General features: G+C 48.2%; 1 protein-coding gene across 11 annotated transcripts in view; it reads left to right on the plus strand.

The window, feature by feature from the left end:
* Positions 1–27,451, plus strand: part of ANKRD26 (ankyrin repeat domain 26) — a 1,120,330-nt gene that overhangs the window by 644,255 nt on the left and 448,624 nt on the right. For all 11 annotated transcript variants that reach the window (XM_085653113.1, XM_085653117.1, XM_085653121.1 and 8 more), the window contains one exon: positions 23,518–23,670. In XM_085653113.1, the coding sequence (XP_085509239.1) occupies positions 23,518–23,670 (153 nt within the window). The remainder of the gene's footprint in view (positions 1–23,517; positions 23,671–27,451) is intronic.

A 27,451-nucleotide genomic window follows, 5' to 3' on the forward strand; every position in this document is an offset into this window, starting at 1 on the left:
TTCTGTAGTGGTTCTGTATTCTAGCGCTGTAGGTTTCACAGAAAAAACTGATGTCTGCGTGCCGGAAGGGACTTTTATATCTCCACTGACGACAGGACCGGAATCGACGTCATCGCGGAGCCGTACAATGCGGCCCCCACAGCGCACAGAGGTACTGCTGAAAAAGCTCTGGATTGGACTGGCACATAGGGAGAATTCAAAAGTTAATGAATCTGCAGCTTGACTGTGTCTCTACCAGATATTCCGTAACCGAAGGTAAGTAACTTTTACTACAGTGTGACAATACTGAAGTGTTCAGCAGTCTTAATCTGATAGAGCCATCAAGCCGCAGATTCCTTAACTTTGAATTCTCTCAAGGCATCAGACTGTATCCAGAACGTTTTCATGTGCGTTAGTGTAAATCCGTTAAGTAGTTTTTGAGAAATTAACCCTGTCCCTCTGAGGCTTGTGCCAAAAACTTTTTTTTTAATTTTGCCACAAATCTGCGTTGGGTCTGTGAATACACAGCAACATTAAAAAAAAGAAAAAACTTTTGGGGTTGATTTTTTTTTTTGCAAGGTTTAGCAGCTGCTCATCATGTCTTCGTCGAGGAAGTCAGGATTCAAGCCGTGTAGGGAATGTGGGGGTCACATGTCCATCACTGACCCCCATGAAGACTATTTATGGTGTCTTTCATCGGACCATGATGTGGAGGACTGTTCCTGCTGCAGGAAAATGAATCCTAAGGCACTGAAAGAGAGAGAAGACACAAGAAGAAGAGAAAGCATAGCTCTCGGCGCCGATCGTCGAAGAGTAAGGCTTCGAGGTCGCCGTCGCCTCGATGTCGAAGTAAGGACTTAGTCTCTCCTTCGCCTTCCCCTTCTCCTCGTGTTTCTCCGGAGAAGTCACCTTCGCCCAAGTTAACTCCGGCGCAGTCTCCGGCGCCGGTGGATTCTCCGGCTTCTGACGCCGAGCCGGAGCAGGTTGTTGATCTTTCGCCAGTGCCAGAAGGTGAACCTGCGGCTCCAGTAGAGGATTCTTCGGCTCTTGCTCCAGCTACTCCTCGGCCGGATTCAGGTTCGAACCCATACCCGCATTTCCCGACTCAGGGTGCGGATCCAACGCATTTCCTTAATGCTATGTATGGTGTTTTCCAAAGAGCAGCCTTCCCATCCGGTGCACCTTCAGGTCCCGTGGGTCCAATGGCGTTGAGTTTGTGCGTGCCGCAACACTATGCTCAGGCACCTTTTATGCCCTTCTTGCCGATGGCTCCATCATGGCAGTTCCCGGTGCCGTCTGGAGAGCCTTCCTCCCGGACTCGACTGGATCGCATGCCTTCATTGGAGCTTCCCTCGACGCTGGCGCCGACTCCAGCTGCACCGCGTCTGACGCCGCCGACTCCTCCGACTCCGCCGACTCCACGTTCGGTGCTGCCGACTCCGCGTACGGCGCCGCCGACGCCGTGTCCTCGGATCCGCTCTCGAAGAGAGGCTCAGAGGATTATAGAGGAAGAGCAGTATCGGGCAGAGGAAGTGGAGGAAGGTGAAGTGGGTGACTCCACTGATGAATTTGAGGGCATTCAGGAGCCAAGTGTATTGGACACTACTCCTGAATGGGAGCATTCTTCTTTCAGGTCTTCTCCTCAAGAGTTGGCTCCTTACCATTTGGTCATCAGGAAGGCTGTGGAGTTGTTGGACTTACAGTTGCCTTCTGCGGAATACAAGCTAAACCATTTGACTGAAGTCCTTCATTAAAATTCTTCCATTGTTGAGCCTTTGTTGCCCTTTAATGAGGCTATCTTGGAGCCTGTTATGGACGTTTGGCGCAATCCACTTTCTTCACCTGCGGTTTCCAGAACTGTGGCGAGGAGATATAGAGTGGCTCCGGGGGATCCGAGCTTCCTTTCCTCGCACCCTTCTCCAGAGAGTCTTGTAGTGCAGGCATCCTGTTCAAAACAATCTCCAGTTGCTTTTCCACAGGCTCCAGCTGACAGGGACTCAAAGAAGATCGAGCAGTCGGCTAAAAAGGTCTTCTCTTCAGGAAGTATGGCGCTTAAATCAACGAATGCCACTTACTTATTGGGCCGCTACGTTCATGCTTTGATGGACTCTGTGAAGCAGTTAGCTCCTAAACTGCCTGATGAGGAGAAGGGCTCTTTTACGGAGGATGTCGTAGAAACTCAAGCTGCCGCTAGGCAAGTTATTCAGTCGGGCCTAGATACGGCTGATTCCGTGGCCAGAATTATGGGATCTTCTATAGCCACTAGAAGGCAGGCTTGGCTTAGTTCTTCCGGCTTCTCTGCGGATGTTCAGGCCACTTTGGTCGACTTATCCTTTGATGGGGAAAAGCTTTTTGGGAGAAAAAGCGTATTCCGCCCTACAAAGAGCTACTGCGAAATCTTTAGGTTTGCAAACACAGTCAAAAAGGTTTGGCTTCAGGAAGTATAGGGGATTTGGGAGATCATCCTTTCGTTCCTTCCGTCAACCTCAGCAACAGCAGCAAAATCCTCTCTACAGATCCTATTGAGGAAGACAAAGGGGTCGGCGTGGTTCTGGTCGCAATCCCTCCTCCTCTTCATCCTCCTCTGCTCCCAATGAGGCTATAGGGAAGCAGCCCTAGATCCCCCATCCTGGATCATGTGAGGCCTGTTGGGGGTCGGGTGTCCCACTCTCTGTGAGGTTGGAAATCCGTCACGACGGACCTTTAGGTTTTAAACCTTGGGGAGAATGGGTACGCCCTTCCCTTTCGGGAATTTCCTCCCTCTTACCCTCCTTGCCAAGGTTATTTGCTCAGAGGACCATCTGCTTCTTCTGCAAAAGGAGATTCTTGCATTGCTTCAAAAAGGTGTGATAGAGGTGGTTCCAGAGCAGGAAAGGGGTCAGGGATGCTACTCCCGGTATTTCCTGATTCACAAAAAAGACGGCAGTTTGCGTCCGATCCTGGACCTCAGAATCTTGAATTTTTACCTGAAACAGGAGAAATTCAAGATGCTAACCCTTGCACAGGTTCTTCAAGCGTTGCAGCAAGAAGACTGGATGGTGTCGATCGACTTGCAGGATGCGTACTTTCACATCCCAATCCTGAAGTCGCACAGGAAGTATCTCCGTTTTACGGTTGGGTCGCAACACTACCAGTTTGCGGTTTTCCCGTTTGGTCTTACTACTGCACCTCGAGTCTTCACCTAGGTGATGGCGGTGGTGGCTGCCCATCTCAGGAGGTCGGGGATTCCAGTTTTCCCCTACCTGGACGACTGGCTTCTGAAAGCAGAGTCCCCATGGATGGTGCAACATCCATCTGCAGGTAACATCTCAGCTGTTATTCAACTTGGGTTTTTCGATCAATGTGCCTACCTGTTCATAGGGGCGGTACAGGACACTAGTGTGTGTCGAGGATTTCCTCCTCCACAAAGAATTCTCGACATTCATGAGATGATCCCTTTACTCCACAATGGAGCGGTTGTTCCAGTTCTGAAGGTCCTTCGCCTGCTCAGTCTGTTCGCCTCCTTCATTCTATTGGTCAACCATGCACGCTGGCACATGAGGGCGCTCCAGTGGTATCTCCACAGGCAGTGGTATCAGCACAACGGAGATCGCAGGGAGTCAATCAGGATTTCCAGAGAAGCTGCAGCGGATCTATCTTGGTGGAGCGTGGAGGGCAACCTGTCTCAAGGAAAACCCTTTCATCTTCCTCTGACGGTGGCCACAGTGATAACGGATGCCTCCAACCTGGGGTGGGGTGCTCATCTGGGAGATCTGGAGATCAAGGGTCTTTGGTCTCCAGAGGAAATAATGTCTCCTATCAATCTTCTAGAATTGCGGGAGATACGTTTGGCGCTCAAGGCCTTCCTCCATTCCCTTCGCGGTCAGTCGGTACAAGTCCTGACAGACAACACTACCGCGATGTGGTATGTCAACAAGCAGAGAGGAGTACCGTCTCTGCAGAGAGGCGTTGCGACTCTGATCCTGGGCTCAGGACCATCGGATTTGCTTGATGGTGAATCATCTGGCCGGGGTGCTGAACGTATGTTTTCCGCCGACCACGAGTGGAGGCTTCATCCAGAGGTAGTTCAGCATGTCTTCCGGACGTTGGGGACTCCTCGGGTGGACCTGTTTGCCACTTTCGAGAATGCGCATTGCCCGTCATTCTGCAATCTCCAGTTTCCGATGCAGGGGGCGTTAGGGGATGTGTTTCAGTTGAGTTGGGGTTCACAACTCCTTTACGCGTTTCCTCCCATACCCTTGATTCCTCGCGTTCTGAGGAAGATTCGCCAAGACCGGGCCCAAGTTATATTGATCGCCCCGGATTGGCCAAGAAGTGTGTGGTACACAGATCTACTTCACCTTTCATCGCACACTCCGCTCCGTCTCCCTCTCAGGGCAGACCTCCTCTCGCAGTCGCAGGGGCAGGTTCTACACCCCCACCTCCAGAGCCTACACCTTCATGCCTGGAGATTGAACGGGGCAACCTGAGTTCCTTCTCTCTCCCGCCTGATGTGGTGGATGTTATTTTATCAGCCTGGCGACACTCCACCAAGTCTATTTACTCCTACAGGTGGTCGAAATTTGTTAAATGGTGTGGAGAGAGATCCATTGACCCTTTAAAAGCCCATCTTTCTAATGTGCTTCAGTTTGCTCTTTTCTTGGCTCAGCAAGGTTGTGCTGTGGCCACAGTTAAGGGTTATTTATCAGCGTTATCGGCTATTCTGTGTCTTCCAGATCAGCCGTCGTTATTTAAATCTCCTATTGTATTAAGATTTATCAAAGGTCTCACTAACAGGTTTCCACCTACTCCCTTTGTGATGCCACAGTGGGACCTTAATCTTGTCTTAACTTTTTTGATGGGGTGCCCTTTTGAGCCCCTTCATAGCTGTCCTTTGAGACTGTTGTCATTTAAAACGGTCTTTTTTGTAGCCATAAACTCGGCAAGGAGGGTGAGTGAGCTTCAAGCTCTTAGTTCAAAACCCCCGTTTTTGTCCTTACATGCTGAAAGGATGGTCCTCAGGACCAGGGCTGCTTTCCTTCCTAAGGTAGTTACTCCCTTTCATCTGGGGCAGTCCATTACTCTCCCTATGTTTTACCCTCCCCCTTCCAAGGAGGAAGAGAGACATCACCGATGGGACCCTAAAAGAGCTGTGAGCTTTTATTTGGACAGAACAAAAGACTTTCGTTTGAATGATCAGCTCTTCGTGGCCTATGTTGGACACTCCAAAGGCAAAGCTGTTCACAAGCGCACTCTGTCCAGGTGGATTATCCTAACCATCAAGATCTGCTACGCCCTGGCTGGTAAGGTTCCTCCTGAGGGTATTAGAGCTCATTCAACTAGGGCTGTCTTCTACCTCTGCTTTGGACAGGGGTGTTCCAGTTGCAGACATTTGTAAGGCCGCGACTTGGGCCTCTCTCCATACTTTTGCAAAGCATTATTGCTTAGACTCTGAGATGAGGAGGGAGGGCCATTTTGCACGCTCTGTCTTGCAGGACTTTTTGGTTTAGGAAAGTGGACACCCTCCTCCGGGAGTGGGACTGCTGTGGGAATCTACTCATAAGGTGAGGAATCCACTGGCAGATGTATCCATCAGAAGAACATGTTACTTACCTTTGGTAACGCTTTTTCTGGTGGATACAGTATCTGCCTGTGGATTCCTCACTGGCCCACCCGCCTCCCTGTTGTCCACCTTTGTATACCTTAAAGGATGCTTTGTTTGACATTATATTGCATCTTCTATCTTTCTGGTACACTTATAGGAAATGCTTATGTTCTTCAGCTTTCCTTTTTGTATATGTACTACGTATATTTGTTTGAATGTTGTATACTATGTATACTTTGATTCTGTTGTCGGTCCACCTGTTTGCCTCAGAGGCACGGAAAGAATGGGTGGAACTGACATCATCACGCCGACGTGGCTCTCTTATGGCTCCGGTGACATCATACGGAGTCCGAGCGAAGCCGTGGTATTATGACGTCCACGTTGGCGTGGAGAGCTGGGAAAAAAATTCCGTGGAATGCTGGCGCAGGAAATATTCACAAGGTGAGGAATCCACAGGCAGATACTGTATCCACCAGAAAAAGCGTTACCGAAGGTAAGTAACTTGTTCTTCACCATCCCACCAGTTTCACCAGCAATACAGAGAACTCGGAGCCTATGCTTGAGGCCCAGCCTGTTAACAATAGCAGACAGTGCAGCCAATTCAAAAAGCTGCCCAGAATTTTCCCAGCTGCCGAGGACATGGTGGTGACCTTCTTTGTGGAAACCACCAAAGGCAGAAATGTTCTCTCTCCTCCTCACCTGCTAGAATTGCTTTTAACCCCTTTGATTTACACCTGCCGGACCATGCACAACCATTAGTTTGAAAATTTATGCCCTGCCATTCTTATCTCCACTCTTTTGTATCGCAACTATCTGAAAGAAACCCGTTAGTTATAGATTTCTTACCTTTGAATTACCCCCAGGCATCAGACTGGATCCGTAATGTTTTTTCGTCAGCAGTACCTCGCGTTGAAAGGTGGCATCGGTCAGCTCCGCGTCCCTCGCACGCTGACGTCAGTTCTTTCTTTTTCTGCGCCAGCCAGCACAGATCCGGGAAGAGCGGTTCCTCAGTCATTTTTGACTAACTTTTTATCGACTTTTGTCGACTTCTTTTTTTTTCAATCTTCGACTCCGAAATGGTGCTCGAGGGATGCCTGGTTTCAAGCCCTGCGGATCCTGTGTCTTTTCTGCCTGGAGTGCGACCACGAGCCCAAGTCGTGCTGCGACTGCCGGTTGATGGCGCTGAAGGCTTTGCAGGAGCGGTCCCAAAAGCTGCATGAACACCCGCAGTCTGCTCCGCGCCATTCGAGGTCCCAGTCGAGAGGGAGGTCGAGGGACCGGTCGCTGAGCCATCGCCTTTCCGGATCAAAGTCTTCGCACTCTGGGTCAGGTAAGTCGAAGCATAAGAAGAAGTCGAAGAAGCATCGTCGCTCTTCGACTTCTCCTCGTCGGTCGGCCGAACCAACTAGGCGCGCGAGTGGTGCCACTCCTGCGGCTCCACGCGCGGAGCCTGAAGGGTCGACTACGAGCTTCCCTCCCTTTCTGGGACCCGGAGCGACCTCCGCCCAGCTTCATACGTTCTACATAGCGATGCACGCCATCTTTTGGCGGACCGACCCCTCTGGCGCGCCTTCGGGCCCCGCGGAATCATTTGGGGGGGCCTAGGTGTTCACTGCTGGCTGCTCCGGTGCCGCAGGCCCCCCTTGGAGCCAGGCCTGGATCCGGATCGGCGCTGGTTGACCTCGTTACGCCTCCACCGGGGCCGCTTTCTATGGCATCACAACTGCGCTCGACGCCGGTCGTCGACCCCGGCATCCTTCCCGACGTTGACACGGAGCCGGACCGGCGTCGTCCGACGCCTGATCCGGCGCCGGGTGGGGTTTTCATGCCCCTGTTTACTCCTGGGGTCCCTTTACACCAACAGTGGCACCCAGAGGACGATGAGAAGGACTGGGAGGGGTCAGGTGACCATTTAACTGACCAGCTAGAGTCTGAACAGGACTAGAGAAAGGAAATGGGGGCATGCCTGTGGTCTAGACACCTCACCTGACCTTGGCATGTTGTCGTCTCCTACCGTGGCTACGGACGAGGGAGAGTCATATGCTGTGATGTTGCGTAGGGCGGCTGAGGCTCTCAACCTCGAGCTTCCTACGGTGGCGGTCAGGACTAACCTTCTGACTTAGGTGCTTCAACCGGCAGGGAGCTCTACGGAGCCCCTGCTACCGTTTCATGAGGCCCTCACCGACATCCTTTCGGGCATGTGGTCCTCTCCCAACACCCCCCCCCCCCCCCGGAGAGCTTGGTGGTCCAAGCCTCCACCTCCAAAAGCACCTTCCCTTCCACTCCACCGGAAAGGGAATGAAAGCAGCTGGACCATCTTGGGAAGAAAATGCTCTCTTCCGCCAGCTTATGACTGCGGTCCGTAAACACCACATGTCTCTTGGGCCGTTATTCGCACTCATTGTGGGATGCGGTGGCGCAAGTGCTGCCTCAGTGTCCAGAGGAGGCCCGGGCAATGCTCTCCCAGGCTGTCGCTGCAGGGAGAGATGCAGCTGAGTTTACGATCCGTTGTGGTCTAGACAACGCCAACTGTCTGGGCAGGACTATTTCAATGTCGGTAGTGCTTCGTTGCTACGCCTGGATGAGGTCCTCTGGCTTTTCAGGGGATGTCCAGAACACCTTGATGGACATGCCCTTTGATGGCCGTTGCCTTTTTGGCAACAAAGCAGACGACACCCTAGAGCGCTTCAAGGACTCATGGGCTACGGCCAAGTCCTTGGGCCTCTCCTCCCGTCTGGCGCAGTCTGCTTTTCGTCCCTTTCGTGGCTACGGAAGGGGTGCCCCACTATGTCCCACCCAGGGCCACAGGCCGCAGTAAGTTACCCAATCTTCGCGCGGCCGGGGACGTGGGAACCAGCGTCGTGGTTCAGGGGGCCAGCGGGCGGGCCAGTCCATCAACCCTCCTCTTCAGCAGCCTCCAAACCCTCCTAGTCCGACCTTTCAGGCTTATCAAACGCCAGTGGGTGGCAGGATTCGCCATCACTTCCCCCATTGGCGCACCATCACTTCGGACAGGTGGGTTTTGTAGATAGTCCGAAGGGGCTACTCACACCCCTTCTAGACTACCCTTCCAACCATGCCACCTTGTTAGCACCACATGTCGGAGGATCATCTGGTGCTTCTCCAGCAGGAAATTGCGGTTCTCTTGGCCAAGGGAGCCATGGAGCACGTTCCTGTCCCAGAAGTAGGTCGTGGTTGCTACTCCCCCTACTTTCTGTTTCCCAAGAAGGGCAAGGGCCTGCGTCCTATCTTGGTTCTGAGGGACGTCAATCGCTTCCTCCGGAAGGTCTTGTCTGCCCTCGACCCGCAAGACTGGATGGTAGCGTTGGACTTGCAGGACTCTTATTTTCACATCCCCGTCCTGCCGACCCACCGGCGTTACCTGCAGTTTACGGTAGACCACAAGCACTTTTTTTTACCGTGCTCCCCTTTGGCCTTACCAGCGCCCCTCGGGTGTTCACGAAAGTGATGGTGGTGGTCGCAGCTCATCTGCGCAGATCAGGGGTTTCAGTCTTCCCCTATCTCGACGACTGGCTGTTGAAGGCGGGCTTACCTAAGGCAGTCGTCTCCCACCTCCAGACTACAGCCGCCCTCCTGCACCAGCTGGGTTTCTCCATCAATGTGCCGAAGTCGCATCTGATTCCCTCTCAGAAGCTCCTCTTCATCGGAGCGGTTCTGGACACGACGCAGTTTTGGGCCTATCCTCCCGAACAGCGAGTCTGGGACATTCGGGCTATAATTCCGATCTTTCAGCCCTTGTATCAGGTTTCGGTCAGAATGACCCTGAGGCTGCTGGGCCTCATGGCCTCCTGCTGACCAATCATGTCAGGTGACATATGCGGGCTCTGCAGTGGGACCTGAAGTTCCAGTGGGCGCAGCATCGGGGGAATCTGTCCGACTACGTCCAGATCTCGGAGAGCATGCTCAACAACTGTAGTGGTGTCTCATGAACCAGGATTGGGTCAGTGGCAGGTCCCTCTCCCTTCCCCAACTTGACCACACTGTGGTGACGGATGCCTCCTTTCTGGGATGGGGCAGCCACATGGGAGAGCCGGGGATCAGAGGCCTCTGGTCTCCGGCGTAGTCCGGGCTTCACATTACCTCCTGGAGCTCCGGGGATTCATCTTGTGCGGAAGGCATTCCTTCCCTCTGTCTGGGGAAGAGTAGTGCAGGTGTTCACGGACAACACCACCGCCATGTGGTATTGCAACAAACAGGGCGGGGTGGGGTCGTGGACCCTATGTCAGAAGGCGCTATGCCTCTGGACATGGCTAGAACATCAGGTCATTTCCTTGGTGGTTCAACACCTGGCAGGTTCCCTGAACGCCAGGGCGGACAAACTCAGCCGCCGGTGCATGATGGATCACGAAAGGCGTCATCACTTGGAGGTGGTGCAAGGTCTCTTTCAACAGTGGAGAGAGCCTTGGTTATATCTATTCGCCACCGAAGAGAACGCGCAATTTCAGCAATTCTGCGCGTTGGACTGTCCAAGGCGGCACTCACTCTGCGACGCTTTTCGGTACGAGTGGAGTTGCGGTCTGTTGTATGCATTTCCGCCTATCCCACTTCTGTCCAAAGAACTGAAAAAGATCAGGCGCGACCGGGCCCAAGTCATTCTTGTGGCTCCGGATTGGGCACGAAGAGTCTGGTATCCCAGGCTGCTCAACATGGCCATTGATCCTCCGATCAGACTGCCTCTTCGGGAGGATCTTCTGTCGCAGCAGGAGGGGACGGTCCTCCACCCGAACCTGTCCAGTCTCCACCTCCTTGCGTGGAGCTTGAGCGGCAGCAGTAGATGTCTTTCGACCTGCCTCCTGAAGTCTGTGACGTAATCTTGAGAGCCAGGCGTCCCTCCACAAAGATGGTATACGCCTACAGGTGGAACAAATTTGTGGCATGGTGCACAGCAAAGGCTGTGGATTCCCTTTCTGCGCCTCTCTCTGAAGTACTCTTGTTCCTTCTCTCTTTAGCCCAGCAGGGCTCTGCTCTGTGCACCATCAAGGGCTACCTTTCAGCCATCTCTGCTTTCCTTCGGCTGCCAGATCAGCCTTCTCTTTTCAAGTGCCTGGTAGTTAACCGTTTCTTGAAAGGCTTAACTCATCTCTTTCTTCCAATTCCTTTCATTATGCCTCAGTGGGACTTGAATCTTGTACTGACTTAATTAATGTGTGCTCCCTTTGAGACGCTTCATAACTGTCCTTTACGTCTCTTAAGACTGCTTTCCTGGTAGCCATCACTTCTGCTAGAAGGGCGAGGGAGCTCCAGGCTCTTTCCTCAAAACCTCCTTTCTTGTCTGTTCATCCGGACAAGGTGGTTCTCCGGACTTGTCCATCCTTTCTTCCTAAGGTGGTCACTGCCTTCCACATCGGGCAGACCATTACTTTGCCTACCTTCTTTCCGCATTCTTCAAAGGAAGAAGAGAGACTACCGTCTTGACCCAAAAGTGCGCTCTCCTTCTATTTGGATTGCACAAAGCAGTTCCGGGTGGATAATCAACTTTTTTGTGGCTACGAGGGTGCAAAGAAGGGTCGGGTCGTACACAAACGCACCATTACTTGATGGGTCGTGCTGTGTATTATGGCATGTTACTCTCTGGCTAAAAAGGAGCGTCTAGTCGGGCTACGCCCTCACTCCACCCGGGCGACGGCGGCCACTTCTGCCTTGGGAAGAGGTGTGCCTCTGAATGTCAGGCAGCCACGTCGGCATCGCTGCACACGTTCACCAAACACTACTGCCTGGACAGCCAAGTCTGGAGAGACGGCTTCTTTGGCCGTGCTGTTCTCCAGGACTTTCTGTTGTGATCTTGGTTTGCAGACGTGTTTCTTTCAGATGCAGAAGTTACTTACCTTCGGTAACGATATATCTGTAAGAAACATTAGTTAGTTATAGATTCCTTACCGCCCCACCCATCCTGCCCGTTCTGCAAATTGATTTCTAGGGTTAAGGCTATCCTTTCAGGGCCTTAGCTTTGTGCACCACTGGTCAGTATCTTGCATGGCTCTGCGTTTCTGGTGCAGAAAGTCGTGGACAGAACTGACGTCAGCGAGCAAGGGCAGCGTGTAAGTAACTGGCGCAACGTCATCCCGGTGAGCATGACGGATGCGGAGCCGACCGACGCCACCTTCCAACGCGTAGAGGTACTGCTGACGAAAAAACTTTCCGGATCAAGTCTGATGCCTGGTGGTAATTCTAAGGTAAGGAATCTATAACTAACTAATGTTTCTTACAGATATATCGTTACCGAAGGTAAGTAAATTGTGTGTTCCTTCTCAAGTTTCAGCAGTTAGTGGCCCATCTTTTTGTAGAAAAGTTGCATTTGTTTTAGAGTGCCATCAAGAGGGTCTTGGAATTGGAAAAGGAAAAGGGCAAGGGATTTTACTCTCGTTACTTCAAGAATGACAGGGCTCACATTGATATTGGATCTTCGCCCCCCTTTATGCCTGTCTTCTGTAGGACATTATGAAAATGCTTACACTGGGTCACGCTCTTTCTGCCATGGACATGGGCATTGGATGGTGTCTTTGCACTTGCAAGATGTATAGTTTCATGTGTCCATTCTGCAGATCCACAGATGCCACCTTCAGTTAGTATGTTTTTTTTACTTCCTGTTCTACCCTTCGGCCTTAATTCTGCCCCTCCGGTGTTTACGAAGGTAATGATGTTGCTTGAGGCCCAACTTCGCATGTCGAGGATACATGTATTTTCATACCTTGGCCACTCACTGCAAAAAGTCGGCTCATCTTCATCTTCGTAGGACGATCGGCCATCTTTTATCCCTGGGGCTTTCCATCAGTGAACTGAACTCCCATCTGATGCCTACATAGTGGGCATCTTGGACTCTGTGGTGTTCATTGCCTTTCCTACCCACAATGAGCTCAGGAAATTCAGAATATGATCTTGATGCTTCATGCTCAATCCTTGACCTTAATGTTACTGGTTTAGAGGAGTCCTTTAGTTCTGGTCTCATGCATTCTCCTGGTTGTTTGTGCTGTCTAGCACATGCGGGCCTTGCAGTGGAATCTCAGTTTCTAGTGAGCGCTACACTGGGGCTGTCTATAGGAAATCATCTGCATCTTGAAGGAGACAGCCCAGGACCTTCATTGGTGGCAAGTGGACACCAACATGTCATGCGCCAGACTGTCCATGTAGAGATCTCCATCGTGACAAATGTATAATCTTTGGTTTGAGGAAGTCACCTGAGAGGTTAGAAATCAGGCGTCTCTTGTCCCCAGTGGGGCAAAGGCTAATTATCAACCTCCTGGAGATTTGTGCCATGTGGGTGGATCTGAAAGCCTTTCTCCAATCCATCCAGGGAAGTCCTGTGCAGATCGTAATGAACAACTCAACTGCCATGTGGTACTGCAACAAGTAGGGCAGCTTGGGTTCTCAGATCTTGCGCCAGGAGTCACTATGCCTTAAGAGATGGCTGGACCGTCAGGTGATCTACTCTGTGCAACTAAACACAAGGGCAGATGAGCACTTCACTAGTGGGGCGTAATCTGACTGGATCTTTTTGTCACTTCTGAGAACATGCAGTGTTGGGATTACTGGTAGCTGGAGTTCACACTAGATGGTTTCTTAGGGGACACATTCCTCCTGCAGTGATGCACAGGACTTTTCTATGTACTTCCACTGCTGTCTGTACTACCTCGAGTTCTGAGGAGGTTAGGATGGACCAGGCGAAAGTTATATTTAATAGCTCTGAATTGGGCCTGGAAAGTATGTTTACCCGATCTGCTGAGCCTGAGCATCTCCCCTCTGATCAGTTTGTCATTGCAGGATGACCTTCTGCTCGGCAACAGTGCAGAGTCCTGCACCCAGATCACCACAATCTACACCTCCAAACATGGAGATTGAGCACTGACAACTGAGCAGTGTCGATTTACTTACTGAAGTCATGGGTGTGATTCACGTGGAAAGGTGCCCCTCAACTAAATTGATTTATTAATGCATTTTGTCCTTTAGCAGATAGATTAGTGTTAATTACTGTAGAACAACATTCTGGTACATACATTTCACAGATTACTGTACAAATCAAGGATTTTGGTGCTGGTTACTTCCTTTTTAAACACACTGGGCCATAAGGCTAGACTTGCATTGTGATAATCCATGCTAGACGCGCTGGGCATTTGTAGTTATCTGCCAAGCCCTTATAATTTATTTATTTATTTAGAGGTTTTATATAGTGCTTGCTGGTCCCGTGGGTATCAGAGCGCTTTACATGAGCGTTGATTGTTACAGAGTAGACAGTTATTCAGTAGAGTAAAACATAGACTTCAGGATAAAACAGAAAACATTACCACAAATAAGCAAAAAAGTGTTGATTGGTACAGTACAAACAGTTTTTCAAAAGAATACAGACAGACGTCAGGATAAAAAAAACATTTAAGTTAGCAAGTGGGCAAAAACCTATTTAAATAGCGGCAAGGTTATCAAGAAAAGCTATTTGGCATAGGAACTGTATAAAACGAACAGGAGATAAATTACACGAGTCAAGGTTAGCAAGCATACTGTTTTGGAGCGATGACAAATACACAGTATACAGCTCAATAGTTGAGTGCAGGGGGGGCGTCAAAGTTCGAGGCTGGTTGGCGAGGAAGAAGGAAAAGATTGATAAGTATAGAAGGGGGAGAACAGTTTGGGGAGGAAGGAAGTGACGTCAAAGGGAGATTCGGGGGGTGGGGGGAGTCAGGCAGACAGTGGAGTGAATCCAGATTGTAGGGCTTGTAAGAGGGGGCAGAGGCGAGGTTAAGGACCCCAATAGGTCTTTTTTAAAGCTGAGGTAGGAGGGGTTACAGCGCAAATCCCTAAGGAGAGCATTCCAGATCATTGGGGCACTCCCGGAGAAAGACCGACATTGTGTGGTTGTCTTTTTTTTAACAGAGGGGGGACAAGGAGTAGGGCATTAGTGCTTCTCATCTTACCGGAGCAGCCTGCTTTTTTGAGTTTGTTTGTTAGGTACAGGGGGGTTTGTTGGTGAAGAGCTTTTTGTGTAATGCATGCAGTTTTTTAAGTTGCTCTTCCTTCAACAGGTAGCCAATTGAGGGCTTTGAGGGAAGGGGAGATGTGGTCAAAACGTTTGCTGTCCGTGATTAGCCTGGCAGCTAGGTTGAGCACAGATCTTAGGGGGACAAGATGTACTTTGAGGGTACCGGAGAGGATAGCGTTGCCGTAGTCAACTTTGGAGAGAACAAGTGATTGTACATCCCCTTTGAAGTCGTCAGCTGGAATGAAGGGTTTGATTTTTTTAAGATGTCAGAGAGTGAAGAGAGCTCCTTTAGCCGAGTTTTTTATGTGGCCATTAAGAGTAAGTTTGTTGTCAATAGTGAAACCAAGTGATTTCGCTGAGTTTGATAAGGAGAGCGAACAGTTAAGAGCATTTAGGTCAGAGAGACAGCTTTGGATGGGGAGCTGGTTGCTATTGGGGGAGAAGAGAATGATGTCTGTGTTTTTTGGGGTTAAGTTTGAGGTGGTTAGAGAAAAACCATGATTGGATCTTCTTCAAGGAATTGTTAAGATGGAGAACATCCAAGTGGGATCTAATCTTGTGGCAAAGTTGCGTGTCATTGGCATAGGTGGTAGTTGATTCTGCTTGTTTCAGAATAAGGGTAAGGGGTTCCATGAAGAGTTTAAAGAGAGAGGGGGAGAGAATGGAGCCCTGAGGGATGCCTAGGGAGAGCGGTGTAGGTTTCGAGAGGCATTTCAAGAAAGAGAGAGGGACCCAAACAACTAAGGGGAAGGGTACCAACATTGACCAAAGTCTTTAAAGAAAATCCCCTTCGGGTAAATCTCATGCACAACACTTCACTTTACCTCACACAACCTTTATACACCAGATAGATGGAAAAAATTAGCAAAGAGGAAATGTAATCAAATAGATAAATAATAAAAATCATAAATTTATTCACAGCATCATTTGGAGCACAGTATACACACATATATTTTATCTGGTTGTTGTAATCACTCCTAACATTAAAAAACAATAATATTCATCAACATACAGCAACCTACAACCTACATCAGTTAAAAATGAAATAAATTAATATACACGATTGGGAACACAACAAATGAAAAAATAATTCCTATCATTCAGAAAACACTTCATCAGTTAAATATGGATCAATTTTTGATTACTGAGATCATTATTCCAACTTATTCCAATCAGTATAATTGTCTCCTCAAACTTGATGAGGTTTCCTTTTTTAAGTGCATCGACGCGTTTCGATGGGCAATCAATATACAGCCAGCGCTTTCTTCAGGAAGACCATATTTATTCCCAACAGTACTATTAAAATCTGAAACAATACAAATAGTATAAAAACAATTTAATATTTTTATTAAGAAACAAACCCAAAATCACTTGCTTCAAGGTTTTTGTACATACATAACCTCATTGCTCAAACATTCTTCTAAACACTGGTGCTAAAGTACCATCTAAATGGTGGCATTACATCCATACCATGAGAACAGACATACAGCACACAGATCCTTAAGACAAAATAATGCCCTCTAAGGGATAAAAGGGCATTAAGTCCCCATAAACAATGTACCAGGCCGTTACCATTACACTGCCTTAATCTATTGAGTACTAATAAATATCTCACTTGTACATTAATGAACACATGGATTATCTCTATGCTGCAGGGCATTAACCTCATAGCTCCTGAAGCCATTAGATAGCTGAGATAAATTCTAATGTACACCAAGTAATTAAAATTCTCGTTATTAATAAAATACCTGAAAGTTCAGGGCAGAAAGGCCTCCAAACGTAACCTTAGGCAGAGGGCAAAACAGCCTCTAAGAACGACTGTAGACCAATGTTTGAACAGCCAATCTCCGTGTTCATAAAAGAAAAGAACACAGACCAAATTGTTTATCAATGACATATATATAACCATCCTTCACTGATTTTAAACACTTTCTGACATCATACCTCTTATGAGATCCACTAATGCCACTATGTAGGCACTGGTTGGTAATATTCTGCCTCCTCAGCAAATATTTGGAGAGCCGATATCTGTATCCCTAAATAAAGAGAACACAGTCCTATTTGTTTATAAATGACATATGTGAATCCATCCTTCCCTGTTTTATGACTTCGGGACCTCCCCACATTTAAAGGATGCGTCCAAAAGTTGTTGTAGGTAGGGAAGAATCAGTTATGTGCCCTCCCTTACTCTGCAAGGAGCAGCAGGATCGGCAGGGGAACCAGATTAATTTTTAAAGCCGCTTCCTTGAGCTCTGTCGTGGGGCGGGGGCATGGAATTCACACAGGGGAGTGAACCCCAGCTCAGGAGGTTTCCTATATTGTCCAGTATGACCATTGTCAGGGAAGGAGGAATCGGCAATCCTATTGCACCTCTCCCACGAACTGATAGGGGTGAACATTGTCCTGTGGAGAGATGAAATCTCTTTAAGAGTTGCAAACAGTTCCTTGGATGCGTTTTCTGCCATTTCTATTTTCTCCTTGTAGTACACTTTGCTCCTCTTTTTTAGTAGAGAATGGTACTTGTTTTGAGCTATCTTATAGACTTCCTTTGATTCTTTGGAGAAGGCTACCCTCCATGTACGTTCTAGGCGCATGCAGCCTTGCTTTGCAAGTCGAAGCTCTTCATTGTACTAGGACGCTGATTTTGACCCTCTCTTCGGAGTCTTAGTGGTCCAGGGTGCCACCTCATCAAGTGCCTCCGTAATCCATGTCTCTACTAAGGCGTTAGCCGTATTAATGTCACTACCTAGTAGAGGAGGATTTTTTTGTAGCGAGTTGGAGAAACTCTCACAATTGAACCTAGCCCATTTCCTATGTGGGAGGGCAGAGTTGCTTTTATTTGTGAGTCGTGGTTTAGATAGAGGAATATGGAATACTATGAGGTGATGATCGGACCCAGGGATGGGGGTCTGTGGCTCGACCACCAGCCCCGTAAGATTCGAGAAGATAGGGTCTAACAAATGGCCCGCACGGTGAGTTGGTGCCGTAGATTTAAGTTCTAATTGTAGGCAGGCCAGTTCCTTGCATAAGGCTTGTGCCTCTGTCATCAGGTGATCCTCCATATGCAGGTTTAGGTCACCCAGAACCATAAAGTTAGTGAATTGAATGGCAAATTGAGTGGTCACTTCCACAAGGTTTGTAATAAAATTGGTTGGCGGCCCAGGTGGATGGTAAACTAAAAGACCGCTCATGATAGGGTAATTTGCCCTTTTCAATGTGAAATGGGCTACTTTGGCACTTTCTATTTGGACTTTGTCTAAAGTACACTTAAGCGATAGGCGGAAAATTATGACTATTCCACCTCCGCGACTAAGAGGACGATCTTGTCTGAGCATGCCATAGTCATTGGAGAGTGCTTCAAGTGTGTCTGGGCAGAGTCCTCGCTAAGCCAGGTTTCAGAGAGAAACATGGCATCAGGCTGATGGTCAGTGAGGAAATCGTGGATTTCAATTTTGTGCTTGGCGAGTGTTAGACCTGGCATCATTGGCATGAGTCTCTCCTCCATTTTTTTCTGTTTGCCTCCTCTGTTTACGATGTTTTTGCTGGTTTATTGCTTTGGGCACTGTGCCACTGCTGATCAGTGCCACAGTGCACGTGCTCCCTATGTTAAATTGTTACATTAATTGGTGTTACCATGATTGGCTTGGTTGACTTACTGTTCAGACCCTAGTCTAGTGCACTGCGGGTGCCAAGGGCGTGTAAGTTAACTGCTGCTGGTGGGCTTGCAGCACTGGTTGTGCCACCCACGGAAGCAGCGTGTGAAATGTGTCTCAGGCCTGCCACCGCAGCGCCTGCGTGCAGTCCCTGACTGCCATGTCGACTTGGCAAGGAAACCTACTTGCCAGTCTCTAAACCTTCACTTTGCCACATTTCAGACACCTCTATGGTAGGCCCTAGGGCAGGGTGCATTGTTGGTAAAAGGTAGGTCATGCCCTGATGTGTGTGGCATGACCTAATAGTGAATTACAGCCATTTTCGTTTTTCACTATTGAAGGGCTACCTGCCTCCAATAGGCCAGACTGGGCAGACTGATTATTAACTCCATTATAATCTATCTGACTCAGGGAGCATGGTAGCAAGTCGAGTTTAGTATCCCTGAACTCAGAATTTAATAACACACCCTTTAGGATGGATGGTTTTTAAATTCTATGTTTGAAAATAGCACTTTTAGAAAGTGGCTATTTTCTTGTCCAACTATCTACCGGTCTCTGCTGGTTTGGTGTGTGTGTCAGGGGCTGGGTGGCTCCAGAGGTCTGAATGAGTCAGTGTGGGGTGAATGGGGCGTTTACACATAGAGTGAGGGAAGAGTAGCCTGCCCTGCCTGACACAATACTGGCTCCGCCTCCTGCTGGGCGACTGATAGCCCTGCTCCTGCCAGTGACAATACTGGCTCCGCCTCCTGCTGGGCGGCTGAGGACCCTGCCCTGCTCAGTGAATAGGCCAGGTGCCTCTGCCTGGCAACACCCACAACAAACCTGAGATGGTGGGAATTTCCCTGCTTGGACAAAGGGAACAAAGGAGAAATGGGGTATAAGAGAAGGACCCCTGAACCAAGAACTCAGATCACTTCTGACAAGGAAACCTGTACCAAGGACAAGAAGCCTGCTGATCTAAGGACTTGCCTCCCCTTTCTGCCAGAGTGCTGTTTTGCTGTGGAGGAACCTGAAAGCTGCTTCTTTATTTTTGCCAAGGAACAAGGAGAGAGGAACTTGGTGTGTACTCTCTGAACACTTGCTAGGAAATCTCCAAGGACTGGAAGAGTGCCAGTCTCCTGTTGAAGTCACAGGGCCAAAGGACTTCACCATCTACTGAATTGCTGAATTGCTGGAAAGTGTTGTTTCCAGTACACAAGGGAGAATCTGCAGTCTCGACGCCAGCAGCAACGCCAGTGAGCAGTGGGTATCGGCCCCGGCTCCAAGTGACCCCGTCTCGACGCCGGTATCAACGCCAGTGAGGAGTGAGTATCGGCTCCACCTCCAAGCGACCCCGTCCCGACGCCGCTGCTGATCGCATCGACTCGACGCCCTTCTCGATGCCGTGAGCGCTGCTCCGGCCCGACATCCCTCGACACCGCTGCGGATTGACCCGACTCCGAGGCACGACCGACGCCGACCTCGACGCCGACATCTCGACGCCGTGGATCCTCGTTTTCTTCGTTTCTCAAGGTACTGTACTTGTGGGGTCTGTTGCGACTCCAGGCTCGACGTAGCGCTCCTCGCGGTCAACGCCGAACCTTGGGAATCTTGTAGACTCGACGTCGTGTGACTCCTGTGGGGGTTACATTGTTGCCAAAGAACTGTGCTCAGAAGAATACTTTGCTAAAGAACGATTTGCCAAGAAGAAACCTTACTTGAACTATTATTTTTCCTTCCAAAGAGTATTTATTAAGACTGTGGTATATTTTTGTTGTTATTTGGTCTTGTGCTAAGCCTTATATAAAAATACTATTTTTATAATAACTTCTGTGTCGTGTCCATCTGTAGTGTATTCACTTTGTTACTGTATGTGGTCATAAATGCTTAACACACTGCCTCTGAGATAAGCCTGTCTGCTCTGCCAAGCTACCAAGGGGGTAGCAGGGGTTATCTGAGTGTGTAATCCCCTTTCCCTGACTAGAGTTGGTTGGTCCCTATTTGTCAGAAGTGTATACCTCTGCCAACTAGAGACCGCCGGTTCTAACAGCGAGGGACCTGCAGTTCACAAGGGCGAGCTTCCTGGTATCTTGCAGAAATATCCAGTTAGCTGTCTTGAAAGCAAAGGGGCAACTAGTACAATGTGGGGTTTCCTCATTAACCCACAGTGAATGATAACATGACCCGGCCTGAGGCCTTTCTAGTGCCCTCCGTGCACTCCCTGAATAGTGTAGGGGCTGGTCTGGCCGTAAACGGGCATAGTGTGTGGCCCCAGGCCCCGGCCGGCCGTGGACGGGCTTACCTTTGGTGCGCCCTCGGTGAACCAGCTGCGAGCCCGCTGCGCGGCCGGCTCTGCATACTCCACTTATAGTGGAGGAGTAGCCTGTCAACTCGTTGCCCCGCCGGAAGAAGAGCTGTCACCGGAAGGGAGTGGGAGGAGCTAATGACCCTCCGCTCAATCTGCACTAATTGCCGTGGTGGACCAGGGTCTCAGCAGGTGATGAAGTGCGTGTAGGTGCACGGCGTGTAGTCAGTCAGCAGTAAGTAAAAACAAATAAAAGCAAGCTTGCCCTAAATAAAGTTAAACGATTTAAAATGGTGCCCTGTTAGGAGGTTAGAATGTTGTAGATAAAATCTAAGCGAGGGACAGCGTATAGGTTAGCAACTGCTCACCGCGCTAGTGCTGCTTCCTGATCTCTGCGGCCGGCACTGCATACTTAACTTATAGTGGAGGACTAGCCTCTCAACTTGTTGCCCTGCCGGAAGAAGGGCTGTCACCTGAAGGGAGTGGGAGGAGCTAACGACCCTCCGCTCAATCGGCACTAATTGCCGTGGCCGTCCGGGGTCTCAGCAGGTGACGAAGTGCGTGTAGGTTCACGGCGTGTAGGCAGTCAGCAGTAAGTAAAAACAAGCAAGCCCTAAATAAAGTCAAACTATTTAAAAAGGTGCACTGTTTGTTAGTAGGTTAAAAGGTTGTAGATAAAATCTAAGCGAAGGACAGCGTATAGGTTAGCAACTGCTCACCGCGCTAGTGCTGCTTCCTGATCTGCGGGTCCGGCTCTGCATACTCCACTTATAGTGGAGGACTAGCCCATCAACTCGTTGCCCCGCCGGAAGAAGGGCTGGTCTCCGGAAGGGAGTGGGAGGAGCTAACGACCCTCCGCTCAATCGACACTAATTGCCATGGTGAACTGGGGTCTCAGCAGGTGACGAAGTGCGTGTAGGTGCACGGCGTGTAGGCAGTCAGCAATAAATAAAAACAAGTCAAAACAATCTAGCCCTAAATAAAGTTAAACGATTTAAAATGGTGCACTGTTTGTAAGGAGGTTAAAAGGTTGTAGATAAAATCCAAGCGAGGGACAGCGTATAGGTTAGCAACTGCTCACCGCGCTTGTGCTGCTTCCTGATTGCATTGACCATCTTGGATCAGTACAGTGTGACAGCATTCAAAGATGTCCACCCACTACGATAGTTACAGCGTGGCCATCTTGGAATGGTATTGTTGATAGTCTATTATTGTTTTTAAGCTCCATAACTTCTAAATGTGCCTGCTATTTTGGAAATTTAAAACCACGATAAACTGTATAATACCATTGTGAAACGCCACCTGCTCTTATGATTAATTCTTTATTTTTATTGCAACATATGCCTGACCAGTATAGGCAGCAGAATACAAGAACTTTTACTTATGAGCCAGACCTGTTGACATAAGCAGTGTTTTTCTATGTGGGGCTTTTTGAAATAATGGGTTTATTACGATATGTGTATTGGGGTCAGGTAGTTTGAACCAGAGGTTTGCTTGCAACATTCATAAAACAACTGTTATGATTCTGAATTTCTAGTCGGTTTTGTGACATTATTCCTTACAGTGGCAGAGGTCCCCTTACGCGTATATTTGTGGCCAGTGGTTTAATGGTGCTGACATTTATATAAACAGAGGTTGTCGGCTGTTGCTGGCGGATGCACTTACTCAATGGTATAGTTAATTCTGTGGGTCTGTCACATTCAGCCATTGGTTTGTTGGAAGTGTGATTCACATTTTGGATCACCCCACAGGACAACCATTTAGTAATTTGTAGTGGCAGTCCAAATGAGCAACATCATTTTGCCTTTTTATGCCTAGCTTTGCACATGGAAGTGATAAGAACAAGCTATGTAGTCATGCACTCTGTGGTACCACATACAACTGTCACTAATCCCATTCATGAGCAACTGTGGAATCTGTAATTTCATTGCTTACAACAATTGCATGCACCTAAACTAAGCTAGAACTTGTTGACATATGTGCCTATATTTAAAAAGCATGGAGCAAGAATTGATAAAGGCTTTCCTGTACTAGGTAGCCACTTCCCCACAAACTGCACATGACTGTCTACTGTTTATTCAGGATGTCTGCCACTACATATGCTGTTAGTGGACATACGTTGGTATTTATAATTACATAATACATGGGATTCTACAATCCCTGTATAAAAATGTCTCTAATTTCTTTATAATCAGCAACTTGTGGGACACCCAGTCACCGACTATAAAGAAATTTCTTTGGAACTCAACTGTAATAACTTACTACAGTTGACTTCTGACATTACAATGCATGTTGCCGGAGCCAGCAACCAGCGGAAAGTCAGGCCAGAACAGGTCACCGAGCAAAATTAGCGCATCTGTTTAGAGAACGAAAAACATTGCCTTTCTTTATGCTTTGTTTTTCTATCTGTACATTGACAAGAAGAAAGATAATTATGGCAACGTGTTTACTTTTTACTTACATTGTGTAATTATAGAAAAGTTTCAATCTGTCTGCTGCACCTCTTTGAAAAGACTAACTTGTATTAAACTGATTCTAATATCTTTTTGCAACAAATATCTAACAGTTTTTTTTTATGTATATTGTTGCACTAGAGAGTCTTTTTTTTATTCTTTGTTTGCAAACATGCCCTCTAATTCATTTGAAAGATTTAGGCACCAAGGATTTAAGTGGTTTGTGGGAGGGATGATGGTGTGACCATGTATAATAAGACATTAAGTGCCTCTGCCATACATGATAATGAAATTGCAAGTCACCTCTGAGTTCCATAACCTTCTAAAGGAACACAGCCTTTGGCTTCGTTCCTTTATCTGGTCATTGAACTCCTCAGTGACTTGCATTATCCTTCTAATGTACGGCAGGGGGTACTTAATCCTATACATCATCCATGTTGTAATGCTTTAGCATTGTATATGTTTGCAGTCCACCTGACACAAAAGATTATTTCAAAACCTACATTGTTTATCTGTATGTGAAAATTTCTCGAAGATAAATCAAGATAATGACTGTGCAACATAATACTTATTAGGCTGAATTGAGAAAAGTGCAGCAGGAACTTGTGGATGCGCTGAAAAAATTATCCATGTCTGAAGCCTCACTCGAGGTTACAACACAAAATAGAAACAGCCTGGAAGAGGAAAAACTACGTTTACAGAACGAAATTGAAAAGCTCAAATGCAAGGTAATTGCCTTCCTATTATGAAAGACCAAAACTGCTGTTGTGTTTATGCAATGTTAAAGATGTAAAACAAACTTGCCATCTAAAAAAAATACCATTACCTCATCCTTGACTTCATAGACCCTTCCTTGGCATTAAGTCATTTTATTTTTTATTGCATTGTTTTCTAAACAAATTAACTTTTAGTCCTTTTGCCTTCTTTTTTTTAGTTTTTTTAATAGTCCTAATTTGTCAATTTTTTTGTTTTTTGGATGTCAGCAAGTCAAAACAACCATGACATGGGGTGCCCGGACTCTCCACATCGGAGGGGTGTCAAAAACATCCCCGGCTAAGAGTGTCACAGTTGAGAAGGAAGCTGACTCCTTTCTACAGGTGCAAGAGAATGCCTGATCTAAGGAAAAGGAGAAGCAAAGCTCCCCCATCTGTGCAAACTGTATTTTAAGCCAGTTATCATTGGACCGTTAGTTTTCCAAAAGACATAAAACAAGGGAAAGAGGAAGTTTGGAGGGAGGTGAAGGGAAGATTCTGGAAATACGAAGAAAGACCTAAAATTTGACCTAGTTATCCCAAAGGCCCCAGAACTTTGTTCTCTTAGCTTGGAAGGTGGCTCTATCAGGGATCGATTATTCTTTGGATTGATCTTAACCATTCCACCTCTGTATTGGGGACGGGTTTATCCACTTAATACACAACTTCCTACGTGCCAAAAGAATCAATGTGAAGAAAAGGGCATTATGGGTTTTAGGGAGGGCCTTATTATCCTCCCCTCCCAGCACTACCCCAAAAATTACCAGAGCCAGGCCCACTTTGATTTCTTGATTCAGGATTCCCGAAAGAGTCTTACCCACATTCTGCCAGAAGGTCTGGATTGAAGGGCACCCCCAGAACATGTGGGCATCATTCGCGTGGGCCTCTCCACATTCCGGACACTTGTTCACCCCTCGGCTTGCCATCTTGGAAGGTTTCAGAGGCGTCCAGTAAGCCTTGTGAACAGTGAAAAGATGATTCGTCTTTAGAGGTGCACACTACACAAATGACCATAAGTGAGACATAGATACTTGCCATAACAAATCAAGGTTTTGATCTGGCAGTTCCCTCCCCCAGATCTCTGTCCGCAGCTCCTGTACCTCTTCCGTGGCCTGAATCAACATCCAGTATAATTCTGCGACTTCTTTCCGGAGGATAGGCCATGAGCATATCCTAGTCTCCCAATGTTGGTTCCCCTTTCCATCTTTTCCCAAGGTATTTGCCCAGTTTGTTAATTGGTAATATTTAAATTTAGATACCAAGCCCTCAGTAATCTCTGATAAACGTTACCACGTAATCATTTGGGTATTCTCTAAAAGTTGTCCCCATTTATGTGTGCGCACTCCCGCAGGGGAATTTCCAGTGCATTATTAAGACAAGCTGGGGTACCCGAATTGGAACTAATTCGCTGAAGTATGGTATTTGTGAAGAAGTTCTTACTTTATGCCGGATTTTGCAGGCACCTACCAAAACCTTTAGCCTGACTTTTTTGAAAAACTCAGGATGGCCAAATTTAAAGAGAAAAGACTCTGCTTGGTCAGGGGTAGTTTGTAGTGAGGGCCCTAAAGAGCGGAGTCAAACAAGCCCTACCCATCAGAAGCTGGCGGAAGATTTTCAAATGAAAGACCCAATAGTATTGGTAAAGGTCAGACCTTCACCAATGACCTTTTGCCTTTTTATGTCATGAATGTTATGTCCAGCGTTGAAGTAGTTTTGCTTTGCTATCTTTCAGATAAATAAGCATATGTATTAGGCTTGGGTGGTAAATTCCTTTCTGCTCGCGGAATTTGGGTAATTTTGCGTACCGTGGAGAACACGAAATTGCCCAAAATTCTGCGTTCCACGGCGTAGCGAAATATTTTGCTTGTTCGCGTTCTCAAAACCGTATTTGCAAGATATTTCCCCCCGAACAGCGTTCGCGAGCAGGATAAAAGCATCGCGAACAAGCAATTCCGCGTGTTTGCAGCATTTCTGTATACTTGCAAAGATTTTTTACTGTTTCGCGGAGCTTTGCGTAGCGCAACTACGCAAATTCCGCCCACCCCTAATATGTATGTCAAGCAAGGAAATAGGGCAAGAAGGAAGGGAAATATATGTTACAAGGAACACGATGTAATGATTGGGGTAGTTGTTAAACACATTAGCTTTGCTGATTGTGACTGTTTAAGTCCCAAACCAACGCAATGGCGATCCCAGCAACAGCAATAAAATATCTTTGGCCCAAAGGCTGCTGACAGACACAGCAGCATAAGCATAGGGGTTAAACCTTGGTCCGCTATCTTTGTGGGCTCATTCCTGAAAATGATTTACTGCTTTGTAGATTCTCATGTGATTCTGCCCCTGGCTCATTTATAACACCCTTGAGATAGATTGAAGAATAGCAATTTTGGGCAGAAAGTTCAGTACACTTTATAACCTATGTTAAGATTTTCCAAAAGTGGAATTATATTGTCAACATTGAAGATAATGGAAACTATCCATCATTAAGGGAACTGTTGAGAATATATCTGAGGACTGGGTTTAAGTGGAGCCACCTGCCTGCATCATTTGAGTGGGAATTTGGTCCACAAGGGACTCATTGAGTTTCATAGCTTGCAGTAGCTCAAGCAGAAAAAAGTTTTAAAATGATAGAAAAGGTAAAGCGGAGCCTGCCAGCAGTGTTTTCTGTCTTTAAGTTTGAATAATTTGCTTAGCAGTCTTTTGGCGGCCATATCAATCAATCAATCAATCAGGGGAACTTGTAAAGTGCGCTACTTACCCGTGAGGGTCTCAAGGCGCGGAGGGGGGGGTGCCGCTACTGCTCGAAGAGCCAGGTCTTGAGGAGTCTTCTGAAGGCGAGTAGGTCTTGGGTCTGTCGTAGGTGGGTTGGGAGGGTGTTCCAGGTTTTGGCGGCGAGGTAGGAGAAGGATCTGCCGCCGGCGGTTGTTCGTTGGATGCGGGGGACGTCTGCGAGGGCGAGGTTGGCGGAGCGGAGCTGGCAGGTGGAGTGCTTTGTGTGCGTGGGTGAGGAGCTTGAAGGTGATCCTCTTGTCGATGGGGAGCCAGTGCAGGTCTCTCAGGAGGGGGGTGATGTGGCTGCGGCGGGGGGCGTTGACGATCAGTCGGGCGGAGGCGTTTTGGATGCGTTGTAGCCGCCGTTGTTGTTTGGCTGGGATTCCTGCGTAGAGTGCGTTGCCGTAGTCCAGTCTGCTGCTGATGAGGGCCTGTGTCACTGTTCTTCTTGTTTCGGTCGGGATCCATTTGTAGATCCGGCGGAGCATGCGTAGGGTTTTGTAGCAGGAGGAGGAGACGGCGTTGACTTGCTTGGACATGGAGAGGGAGGAGTCGAGGATGAATCCTAGGTTGCGTGCTTGGTCGGTTGGTGTCGGTGCTGTCCCCAGAGCGGTCGGCCACCAGGAGTCGTCCCAGGCTGAGGGTGTGGGTCCGAGGATGAGGACCTCCGTCTTGTCCGAGTTCAGTTTCAGGCGGCTGCTCCTCATCCAGTCGGCGATGGCCTTCATGCCCTCGTGAATGTTGGTTTTGGCGGTGTGAGGGTCCTTGGTGAGGGAGAGGATGAGCTCGGTGTCGTCGGCGTAGGAGATGATGTTGAGGTTGTGGTGGCGGGCCACTAGTGCGAGGGGGGCCATGTAGATGTTGAAGAGTGTCGGGCTGAGGGATGAGCCCTGGGGGACTCCGCAGATGATGTCGGTGGCTTCTGACCGGAAAGGTGGGAGGCGGACGCTCTGGGTTCTGCCGGAGAGGAAGGACGTGGTCCAGT

Source organism: Triturus cristatus, chromosome 4_1 (assembly GCF_964204655.1).
Source record: "Triturus cristatus chromosome 4_1, aTriCri1.1, whole genome shotgun sequence".
NCBI lineage: Eukaryota > Metazoa > Chordata > Amphibia > Caudata > Salamandridae > Triturus > Triturus cristatus.